Source organism: Phoenix dactylifera, unplaced genomic scaffold, assembly GCF_009389715.1.
Source record: "Phoenix dactylifera cultivar Barhee BC4 unplaced genomic scaffold, palm_55x_up_171113_PBpolish2nd_filt_p 000554F, whole genome shotgun sequence".
NCBI classification, from domain to species: domain Eukaryota; kingdom Viridiplantae; phylum Streptophyta; class Magnoliopsida; order Arecales; family Arecaceae; genus Phoenix; species Phoenix dactylifera.
The window spans coordinates 17776-30417 of NW_024067961.1; the positions used below are offsets into that span (position 1 = coordinate 17776).

Below are 12642 nucleotides of genomic sequence, written 5' to 3' on the forward strand. Positions count from 1 at the left end.
CATAGGATCATTCTGCTTGATAGTTACACCCGTAGAATCATTTTGTTTCTAATATTAGTTACAACCACGTAACAAACGATGAGCACTATGTTCCAATCCAGCAATTACAACCAAGAGATACACTATTCTTATCCAATACGTGATGAATGGCCGGTCAAGTGGCCGTTCTTCTATCTAGAATAGAATTCGCATGTATGCGCCTGCAGTGCGGTACGTATCACTTCTTTTGGTCAACCGGGACCTTCTCTTTTATCAGTATGCTTGGAGACTCCTAGTTTTCCACCAATCCCATGATTGCCTGGCCTACGTATATTAATATGAATGTATGTTTATCGTCAGATATGCAGGTTGAGACCCTTGCAACTCCTAACAGGATGTGGAGCATGGAGCAGTTGGCCTTACTACTACTATACGAGATGATGATCAAGATATGGAGCATGCCGGGCCCCCTCCACAGGGACTTTGGACTAATCAGCTATGCTAAGGTAAAAGTAGGCTGGATCGAGTCTCCATGAAGTAGATGCATCACTTCGTGGAGCAGCCGCATCCCACAAGTACCATTTGTAATTTCGAATGGATTTGGAAAATGAATGTGCCGATGACGGTAAAAACGTTCTGCTGGTGGTCAGGCTGCCATGTAGGAGTGTTCTCACTCTCAAGTGGGAGAATCAGTCATGTCATTCATGTTTGCATGGTGTACAAAATTGCATCTTGCTCATGTGCAACTAGCCGTTCTCCCAAACACGAACGGCTGTAGTTAATAAATTGACCTCTCTGGTTCCAAGTGCGGGACTGGAGAAGATTCGACCAGTTCGCTCAGAACATCCTTGCAGGTTGTATCGATGGGGGGAAGACTCGGAGATAAATATTGCTGCAATAATAATAGTCCGGTCGGTGTCTTTTCTTGGAGATTGGGTTTGGATTCGCTGCCGTCGCTCCATGTCTCGATGATCATGTCCCCCGAATCGGGATGTGATGTCGGTGTCTCTGGCGCCGATGTTTCACATTCTTTTCAGAGAAAGGTCAGATTCCATACCTAAAATTTTCACCTCAACCAAAAAATAGTAAAAATTAATAAAATAAAATAATATATATATATATATATATATATATATATATATATATATATATATTGGAGGTACGACGCTGGCAGATTTTGATATGATCAAGACGGAACAAAAGCACCTACCTAGTTGTCCCTACGTACCCCATCGAGACTCGGCGATCCACGCCCTGCGCGGCTCCAGATTAAACTTTTACCTCGGGATTGAGTTGAACGAAGATTCTGCCCCATCAGACCCATTCAACAATTGGTTCAACAAACCTGATCCGAATCCGACTCAAACAGAAAAACCCCTTTGACCAAAGCCAGGTTAGACTTTGTGCGTATGTAACTGGGTTGCCAATTCACGGTGACTAAGAAACGGTGCTAATCTTGGGGCAGAAATAATCCCATTTCAATGCATATGATTCCAGGTAATTCGGTCGGCCGGAGCACCAGCATGCAGGTATTCAATTTATTAAATCGTGAGCACTCCTAACTCTCTTGACAGGCTAATATATAGGTGCGGACCGTGGCCCCATGGGAATTTCTGTTTCCCAGGATGACCATGCTCTCTCCTCAATTCAAGCCCTGGTTGCATATTTCGCTGGATCCACGTACGCTTGGTTTAGCTACCTCCATAAAAGGCATCGGTCCCCACTCCCCACCAAGGATGTTGATCGAGTTGGGTGGAGATAGGAGCGACCACTCTCGCCAAAACCTATTGCACAACCCAGACGGCGCCAAATGATGCATGGAAATCGGCATCACCAAACCCCGTGACATTAAAATGGATTGCTATGCTGTCAACTAATGAACACACAATTTTCTAGCTGGAAAGACATCATCGCAACGTCCTACTGGCCTCTCACCTACCTACATTGATATATTGACTTGGAGGAGCCACTGATAGCTCAACTTATCCATTCTAGAAATGTATGGCGCACCCGGTCGCAATGTAAGTTTTGTCTGTCTCGAGGATACCATTGATGCCGACCACACTGCAGGCACGAGAGAGCAAACACCAAACAACCAGCCGCAGCAGTTACTAGCGAGCATTTGAAGAACCAGCTATAAACTATTTTTTATTAGTTCGTGAAATTTATGAAGCCGTCGAATATTTCTTTGAGATTCAGCAACCAGTGAAAAGGTCTTTGCTTTCCATGAAAAAAGTTTTTAAAAACAATAAGTTCTCAACGTTGTGTAAAGTGACTGCTTGCCACGAAACCTGCAGGAATTTTATCAGGGACCAGCGGGATGTTAGGAACCCACCGCACCTCACCGACGGCACGATGCCATCCTCTTGGACTGCGAAGCTTTCACCAGCTGGGGAGGTAAGATAGGAGGAGTGCATCACCTTGTCGTATCCGCATAGAACGTTGAATGGGTTCAATTTTCAATATTCTCGGAAGAGGAAAAAATGGAATACAAATATGACAATTTAGAGGAAAAACTAAGCTTCAATTTTTTTATTCAATTATCTTTGGCAACGCAGATTCCAACATTTTTTCGGGAAAAAAAATATATTTATATATATCTAACAGGGTATATATCTCCACCAGTATATTCTTAATACACTGGTGTATGGTTCTTCATCTGCAAGTCAAGGTCTCTGACAGCAAAAGCATATCTCAAGTTCCTCGAAAGCAACCAAAGGATGATAGCAGAACCACCAGGTGGTGGCAATTGTTTTCTGATCTTTGAAGGTGTAAAATATCTAGTGGTTGAGACCAACAATTATCAAGAAAACAAAACCAATTGAATACCAGCAACCATGGAGGTTAGAACAGATAAAACATGGATACAGGAAGACCGGTCCACTGCGTTCAGATTGCAAGCTCCCATACCAGGAAGCAAATATTAGGTTATTTCTATAACCCACAAAAAAGAAAAAGGAAAAGAAAAAGAGTTATCAGAATAAGAAACCAATCGTGCACCTTACCGGGGCAAGGTAAGATGCATGTTCTAACTCCCACGTTGAAAGATTACATGGTGAGAGGATGCCTCATGCTAGCCAATTTGATCAGCATATCTTGTTTCTCGTTGCTAACGCACTTGCAGCTTCAATATAATTATGTTTCAACTAGTGCCTTCGCCTTCAAGGCATCTTCAGCTCTTACCTTCTCGGGGACAAAATCTGAGTAACACAAGGGGCAGGCGAGTATCAATTGCTAGACATCTAGCTGGCACTAAAATATGCATGCGATCATCATGTCTGATTACAAAATTACCTGATAGGAACTCGTATCTCTTCCCACTGGAAACAGTTGATGCTGAAAAAAAAAAAAGGGTTAACCATCAAAACTAAGATACCGATGCATCCCAGTTTGGCTTCTCAATATGCCCCTGGAAACAATGATACAATCACAGCACAGAAAAAGAACTAATGGAGCAACCTTTCTGATTGTACTGATGCAATAGTTTGGATAATGTTCTTTTCATGTCATGAAACTAAAAATGTGCTAAGATCTAAAAAGAGTACCAGAAAATACATCCAAATCCTTTTTATGGGTTTCCCTGAGCATCATGCAACTGCCACAAATTCAGGAACCAAAAACTTCTTATAGAGGATGATCCATGAGACCAACAAGATTGGCTTCTTGACTTATTCTAAGTCCCAATATGAGGTAAGGGAAATCAAAATTTACCAAAAGAATAGAAATCTTCAATATTTACTACATGCCCAATTTAGAAAGCAATGGCAACTCCTTGACAAGGGTACATGTCGCTTTTTTAAATGCATCGAATCTTACTTATTCCATAAGCAAAGATGGCAAAGGACCACATGCTTCCAGTCTACTTCAACACAGGTTTGGAGAAATGCTTCCTTGGTATCACAGAGAATGGTCACATAAGTGGCACTTGCATTTTGGGGTTCTCAATTAATGGATTACAGTTACTATCCAGAGAAGGCATGATGAAACCACTGCCAACTATAAAAACAAACAAAGCACAGACTAGTAAAGTGTGCAGACACTTCCTTTTAGATAAACAGATCAGCAGCTGTTCTACACAAATATTGGTATATTGTTAATCCCAATCCAACTAGGAGGTACTGATTGTTTACTCATGTTTGTTGAAGACTATGAATGTAAGTTATGTGTTTACTTCCTTGCAGACAGCTCTATTGTTTTTTATGCTTTTAGAAGTTTGAATGCTCTCATATGAACAAAGAATATATATATATATATATATATATATATATATATATATATATATATATATATATATAAGATTCTTTGATCTAATCGAGATGGCAAGTACACCTCAAATATATTCAGAGGAAATTGCAGGCAACAAGGATTTTGATCAAAATTCATAACTGCTAGCACATCACAGCAACAAGAAATTTGATCAAAATTCGTAAGTGTTAGCACATTATAGAAAACTGAGATGCAGAAAGAAGCACACCATCCTCCAGATGTCAAGGACAATGATCAAAGAGAAAGTGCTACCAAAGCACTTCTAGACAAAAGCTGTAGCCATCAAAGTCTATCTACTCCTATGTTACCCTACAAAGAGTGCAACATGACATCCCAGGAAGCATACAGCAGCAACAAAACCTCATACGTCATGTCTAAAGGGTGGGCTGCATATGCACTAGTTTTGGAAGCCAAAAGAAAGAAACTGGACAATCGTAAATAGTAGCACGAAACTTCTATGTAGGGAGTAGAAGCTGCTTCAGGATCTCACAGGAAACTTGTTCCACGCTGCTTCATAATTGCATATTCTCAGAAGATCCACTTCCCTGTGGCCATATCTAGATCTGCTCCCACTTTGGGTAACTAAGGACCGTACAAAAAACTTCATCTCAATCAGTTATTGTAAGGACTCGAGATGATGAGCTATACAATTCACTGCCAAATTAAGTTGATGGGAGCAGTTATGTGCTTGTAAATGAACATGAAGCATGGAAATGGAATAAGGGAAAGTCAAGCGTCATAGATTTTCAAGAAAGAAGCAGAAGCAAAGGGGCATGACCATGGACAGGACAACAAATTGAATCAACATTGGCGTGACAGTCCATCTCAACTTCAATGCCAAGAACTCCATCAGGACCAAGAAGAACCAGTAGCAGACCTCAATCATCAGCCAACACTTCCATGTCCACAGCCCCAATGAAAGTGAGAATTTTGAGGGAGATATTTCAGATATAAGAGCAAACTGAAAAGAAACTATCCTAGTACATATCAATGCTGGATTTGAATCTAGCAAACAGAAAAGAGACCAATCTCCTATGCCTGAATGCTGGATGTGAGTCTATTGCCATAACATAAGACAGTGCAAACTGCCAAGTTTATGTTAAGTACTGTAATATTGAAAAAAAAAGGGGCTAACATGTTTACAAAGGCTCTTGGCTCTCCAACTAACATTTTTGCCAAGGCTCACCCCTTGAAACATTCAAGAGTCTGACATCAATGCTTGCAATGAAGCCAGGTGAGGTCTGAGGGGATGTGTTGGGGTTACAAGTTTCAACTTCAAACCTGAATCTTAACTAAAGCTTTGTAGCAGTTTTTATAACTTCATCAAATTTGAAAGTCTCATCCTTTCAACTGAAGTTAGAGCCTTGACAGAATATAGTTTCAGGTTTATAAGCCTCAAACAACTACAGATTTTACTTTGTAAGTAGACAGGGGTTTTATAATAAGTTCATAGCTTAAGTCATTCCTAATTTGGAAGTTGAATGCATGTTGTAGCAGCCCTTTGCTGGCCTATAAAGGGGAGAGTACCAAAGAATTTGTAAGTGAAGTGAAGAATAAGAGAGTTTTGTGTTTCCTTTTTGAGAGACAGATATCTTTTGCTCATACCATGTTGAGCTTGACTGTAGTATCCCACCATTTGGGCGACAGTTAGCACCCACTGGCTACCATCCTAAGTACATTGTATCCAAAATAACAAATCACCGCCATCCACATCCAACTTCCAGCATAGCCGATAAAATTGGTATCACATGATGCCTAGGATAACCCTACTTCCTCCCACTTGGTATTTTAAACATACCACCAAGGAGCAAGTATATTCAGGAAAAATTGTCCTGGTTGATGTATTCAGAAGCCTAACTCTGAAACCTCTGAAATATTAAACATAATTCATCTAACCACATATATGATCTTCATCATTTAGAATTATTGGGTTCTGATCTTGGTTGAATGGAGTGAGTTTTGATAAAAGATATGCTTCAAAACATCTCCTTGTGCTTTTCTCAATTGAGAAGCCCCAAGGCTCTTGCTCTACTTCGCATGGAAGACATGCATGTAGGATTGAAACTTTAAATGATTCTAGCCAAATTGTTGCTGATAGAAAACCAATCTAGCAAATTCACAAGTAAACTGCAGAATCTATAGAAGGAAATGCCTTAAGTGGAAGATAAGTTTTCGAAATTTTATGACCAAGGTCAAGAGAAAAAACTAGCAATCATATGTCTGAGAGAACTATCAGCAGTCAGATGATAAAAGAGTTCAAGAGATCCAGTTCAAATTTCAACGTCAGCTCAGGGACTGCAATCAAAGGTTTTTTTCCACAATATTTCCTAGCAATAGGAACTTCAAGTACATTGTGAAAATCTAGGTTGGAGATTAAAATTTGGAGGATCAACAGTCACTTAAAGGCTGTGGACATACAAGTGTTAAAGGAGTACATGAAACATTCTTGTAATAAATAATCTGTCGCATGATATTGTGGATGTTAAAAGGATGAGATCTTAGAATTTGTTGACGCGATGAAAGTGGAAAGTAACCAAGACATATGGTCTCTCCCCCGCCCCCTTTCTCTCCCTCCATCCTTCCCTCTCTGTCAAGTGATATTTGTTAGCTGTAAAGATGCCTGTCAAATTTTAAAGAACTTTGTAGTATAATTGAGGACTACAAATGGTTCAAATATTTTCTGAACAAAACAGATAACACCTGTCTAATTGCAATTGCCACCACAACTTCTTCACCGTTTCCATCTTATTTTCTTGATAGACAGCTTGTGGAACTTTCATGAGCTTCATTTTTCTATGTTAGATTCCTGCTTATATTCACTGGGCTGCTTATACTCCTGATCTGATTGAATAAAGAAAAAGGTTATACTGTTATATCAGAGGATTCCAAGGATGGTGAATCTCTGATGAGATGGCATTGAGATCTTGGTAAGAATAGAACAATGACACCTATAATATTTTGCATCAAAGTAGCAACAAATATCTAGTCAAATAATGTTTGAGACACTTTCCCCCTCTATATCTTTGAGGACCTCAATCATGTGTTATTGACAAACCTGCACTAGGTGTAGGCATGATGAGCAAACACAACCAACCGACGCGAATAGCAAGTTCAGGCAGTAAAAATTTGATCTGGAATGTCTTGAAAAGCAAAGTGGTGATTTGCATTTTCAAGGACTAGAAGGTGCAAATTAAATTTTTGAGCAATCTGCTCGTTTCAGTAGAATACCTCTAATGGATTACCACTTTAGTTCTAAATATCTTAGATTAGGGATTCAGATGTATGACCTGTTTTGACACCAATCAGCTTTCAGTCTTAGAAAGGTTAGGAAAGAAAAGGGTATATCATGAAACAAAATAGCTTGCAGGTGGGCAGGAAGATCGTCTAAACTGGGCATTATGCAGTTTAAGCTCTTTTTTATTTTTTTAGAATATCTTTATAGTTGGTAATTAGGATGTTAGTGTTCAAGATTTAGTGTGTTTTAGTGAAAGCACAGCCAAAAAAATGAATTCAAAAGTCAAATAATTTTGCCTACGGTTGAGCCAAAATGAGATTCAAGACTTATATGGCCAGATCTTGGTAGGGAAATGGGGCCTTCCGACCCCTTAGGGCCGGGTACTTGGGATCGGAAAGAAAGGCTTGTTCTACGCTTAAAAAACGGAGCTTCACGGCGGTCCTCGAATTGGAAGGAAGAGAACCGCCACCTATCAGAGATTTCGCCCTGCTACAGCGTGGTGGGAAGATGGAGTCAGTCTCAAAAGAAGGCCGCACGTTTATAGGAACATCACAATTATACAAAATCTCGGAGTCCTTCCTTTGATTCTAACATTTTTCTTTTCTTAACTGCCGAAATGTTCTATAACTTTTTTTTACTATGCCTTTGAAGTATGCAATGACGTCATTCTAATTTTTACTAAAACAATATAGAGCTGGATATGTTAGGTTCCCTTCCTAAAGGTCGAGTTGGTTACATGTGTAAAAGTAAGTTATTGTTTCGTTCAGCCTTGAGGGCCTCACTTCACTTGTTTTTTTAGGGTAATGTCCCAATATAAAATCGAGTGATAAAGCTCGTTTTATTCAAATGATAGATTTTGGTTTCTATATTACCTCCCATCCCCATCTTCTTTAGCAGGAAGAAAAACAATAAGAAGAAGAACAAAAGAACAATGACGCTTGGAAAGATCAAATTGTAACAACCTAGAATTTGGACCATGCAAACATGCAAATAAGGTCACATAGCATCCACCTTGTTCCATTGGCATTCCATGGACCAAAAGTAGCAGCTTTGAAAGGTTTACTATTGGCTAATTCCATGCTCCTAAAACTGCATCGAGAGATTCATAATGATTCCAAATGCACGGGAAAAAAAACAAGACCTTGAGAAACCAAAGGGATGAAGTGCCATTAAGAATGTGCAATTCATATCCCGAGAAAAGAGCGGATAGAATTGTAAATTCTGTTCATCATACATCCTAGGAGAAGAGCAACTCACAGAGGTGCTTGTAGGCAATGGACTTTTTACGTTCCTGCACGGCAGTGGCATAAGCATCCTCAGCAAATTTTCCTAGAAACATCTCCTGCAATCAATATACAACACCACAACGTTAGCAGTCAACCAAGAAGAGGCCATCGTGCTGCAAAAACCCTAATCTTGGAAACACTCTTTAATTTCCCTCCTGGTGGGAGAAGACGTTGCAGAAGATAGTGCATAGTTTTTTTTTTTTTTTTTTTGACCCAAGAGAATCATCCTTATGCACCCAAAAGAGAAGCAGAAGAGCTCAACAGCTGACTCTCGCACGGCAACATGGAAGATTCTAGTTCTTAGAGTCCCAGACCATTGAAAATAGAAAGAAAGAAAGAAAAAGAGATAAAAGAAGAAGATGATGAAAGCCCCCCAATCCAATTTCTTGTGACGAACCAGTAATACCCGGATGGGGAAAAAAGCCCTAGCAAAGGACAATCGTAGAGATAGAGCGATAGAGAAATAGAGAGAGAGAGAGAGAGAGAGAGAGAGAGAGAGAGAGAGAGAGAGAGAGAGAGAGAGAGAGAGAGCATACGGAGGCCTTGTTGATGAGGAAGACGGCATCAGGGGTGGTGCGGGTATTCGTGGCGGCGGCGCCCTCGCTCCGGACGAGGCGCCAGACTCGGCTCATCGGGAAGCTGCACGAGGCGTCTATCTTCTTGTGCTTGCCGTCCTCCTTGTTCTTGTTCTTCTTCTTCCTTTTCTTCTTCTTGGGCGCCTCCTCCTCATCCCCTTCTGCACTCCTCCTATCCTTCTTCTTCTTCTTCTTCTCCTCCTCTACCCCGGCCTTGCTGTTCCTTTTCTTGGTAGGCATAGGAGGAGAGGGAGCAGCCGCCTCTTTCTCTCCTCTCCTCTGTATCACTCTTCCTTCTCCTCCTTCGTCCTCGGACGAAGAAGAGGAGGAAAGGAGAATAGGGGCATTCTTGTCGTTGTCCTTGGCCGCCGCCGCTCCCGCCAGCCGCCGCTCCATCATCATCATCATCATCATCCCCCCGTGCTTCCTTTCTTCTGACTCTACAAGGCGCTGCTGCTGCGGATTAACGTTCTTCTCTGCTCGCCGTCCCCGACGCACAAGAAGAGGCGGCGGGGATGGGAGGCATCTGAACCGGAACCAACTCGGTCCGAGTCGTAGCTTGGGTCGCGTCGGGTCGCTGCTTGAGATGTGGGCTTAACTGAAGCTGAATTTCTTGGATTGTTACACGCCAATTTGGCCCTAGCTCGAGAAACGTTTTGCTTTAGCCAATTTCGATTCGGGTTGTTACACATCAATTTGAGGATACGCCGGACTCCCCGGGACCGGTAGCGGGCGAGGTCAAAGCCCCATGCAGCCTCGTAAGGGGTAAAAAAAGCGAGCATCCCCACTCGAAGACTTGGCGATGGTGGCAGTCTATATTTATTTACATAGAACATCCACAAACGATATTCGATGATTTCTTAAATCTCATAAAGCAAGATGAGTCTTGGTGTCGAATCTTCGATGACCAACAAGATAATGCGATAGCTAACCATCTCACCATTTTCGTCCGCTCGACGACGCATTTCTTGGCATCTAGCCAAGTCTCACTTGCTGCTCAAAGGCATTGCTTGCTGGTAATGAGGCAGAGGGTCTTCCGTTCGTCCCAAGGGTGGCCATCCACTTCAGTCGTGAGGCGTCCATAGGACGGGATAGTAATGCTGCCTTCGCACTGGAACATAGAACCTTGAGAACCACACGTAGATTAAGGATGCAACTTCCTTGCAGCTCTCTAGTGGCTGTACCCGGCCCTTTCTTCTCATGCTCAAATTTGCTCTGCGGCATCATGACCCCCGCACAGCAAACCGCAAATTGTTTGACTTCTTAGCAAGGTGTCAGGACTAAAAAAAACAGCCTTCAAGAACAACCCAAGGTAACTTAAAAAAAAAAAAAAAAAAGCTCGCCTCTAGAGGCCACCAGCCACCGCCGAGGCACGTCGGCCTGCATCTCCATGACCAAGATGAAATATGTGCTCATCATGATTTTACCCTAAGAATTTTATATTATCGACATTTTTCGTTAGGAGAGATGCCATGGGTTGCTCGTTAGCCATGCAGAAAATTTCTCATTCTATTGTGGTGGTGCAAGTCACTCAGAATTATGTAATTGAAAAAAATTGAGAGATAGGGCGAGAATGTGTGTAAAAGTTACAAACAATCAAAGTGGTCATGCTGCTCCAGTGCTAGCTGCCAAGGTGACGAGGTGTGCGCCGCAAAAGATGGTCCTGATCTCGATCACCGTGGCACAGACTGCTAGACCTCTTCCTGTTGCTACAGGATTGAACGAGGTCTTAGGTGGCGAGAGGATCAGCCACGGAAGGCCATCGTATGCTTATCTTCTTACCCATCTGTTGCCAGACTATCATGAAATTTCCGGAGGAATGCAGCAATCAACTCAAAAGTTTTCCATCATTCCGTAGACAGGTCACGGATGGATTTACCGTCTTGCTTTCCCATCTGTTCGTTGCCTTTTTTTTTTTTTTTTTTTTTAATGAGAAATGGGAGGGTGACCTAAGAAATTATATCTTGCACCAGGTGCACTGGTGCACCAGGTGCACTGGTGCACCATGCCAACTACTTTAATATTTTTTTTATTGGCTGAAAATCATCTAGATGGTTGCTTTGAGATCTATGAAGGAATCATCCCCAACCATAGAAACTAGGGCTTGAATAAACCTCTTATCCTCTTTTTTTTCTTTCTCCATGTTGCTAGTGGCTGGCAAATGATACATGCGGTGGATGGTACGCACGGCAGTTTCTTTCTTCACATTTCAATTTCTCAAGCTCGAACAATCAAAAGCCACCCGCCCTCTCACCTTTGCAACCTCCACCAATTGTCCAAAATCTACAGCAATCGAAGCTCTCAGCCAAGCTGACCATCTCATTATTTTTGTCCGCTCGACGACGCATTTTTTGGAATCTAACCAAGTCCCCATATACTAATGGTGCTTTGAGATCTATGCATATAGATGATTGAAGATGTTCAGAATACTTAAAACCTATGTGGTGGGTAATTTTTAACTATGGATCGTATACTAATAGTTTTTTAAAATCTGTGACAGAATTTTACTCCACAAACAACTGGACATTTTGGTTATAATATATTTTTATGTTATCATGTGATGTTTATATAACATCATTCCGTAAACGCAGATGAATATAAATTTGGAACAGTTTGAAAATTTGAAACTTTTTAATGTCCTGTCTCTAAGTTGGGAGGGTATTCCTATAATTTTTCTTAATTTTAATTCGAAAACCTGGCAGAAAATAATTATAAAAAAATTCCCCGGCAATCAAATAGGCCCTAAATCTTAGAGATAATTGTGGCAAGATGTTAGAACAGGTTCATGGGTAACATATGGGATAGAGCTTAAACAGCTTAAACGATGCCTGAATGGCATCGAATCTCCAGAGATGATCACGCGACGAAGCGTCCTTTCAGGTAAACGAAAATGTCCTGAGGCATTTTGCAACTTATTCCATCATAGAACTTCACGGTACATATGATGTCCTCTATTTTAGCTCCTGGGACATGCTAGGCGAGGGATATGCTTGTTTAGGTCCCTCTCCCCCTCTCTCTCGCACGCACAAACATGTACCCATATAAACGGTAAGTTAATATCAGAAAACCTTGCAATAAAAAGACAGTACGGTTTTGTTCAATTCCCAACTTCAAAGGGTTTTGCAGAGTTGCAGACATCACTTACGTGCCTGGATGCCTTTTCAGAGATAATTACTGTTCAATATTCAATCAAGCCATATCCTACTACACTTTGGGAATCAAGTGCACCCACGTAATTTTCCTTGCAAAAATGCTTCGCATATCCAGTTCACATAAGAAATACCTTAACTGGGAACCAAAA

General features: G+C 41.3%; 1 protein-coding gene across 2 annotated transcripts; it reads right to left on the reverse strand.

Moving 5' to 3' along the window:
* Positions 1–2749: 2749 nt before the first annotated feature.
* LOC103708393 lies at positions 2750–9939 on the reverse strand. 2 transcript variants are annotated; one of them, XM_039119441.1, is made up of 4 exons: positions 9303–9930; positions 8738–8822; positions 3274–3315; positions 2750–3179 (listed from the first exon to the last, which is right to left on the reverse strand). In XM_039119441.1, exons 1-4 carry the CDS (start codon positions 9753–9755, stop codon positions 3115–3117), a joined length of 645 nt encoding a protein of 214 aa, XP_038975369.1. In that variant the 5' UTR covers positions 9756–9930; the 3' UTR covers positions 2750–3114. The 2 variants fall into 2 exon arrangements, with proteins under 2 accessions (XP_038975369.1, XP_038975370.1); XM_039119442.1 differs by lacking the exons at positions 2750–3179; positions 3274–3315 and adding an exon at positions 3317–3388 and having other exon boundaries at positions 9303–9939.
* Between the last annotated feature and the right edge of the window lie 2703 nt (positions 9940–12642).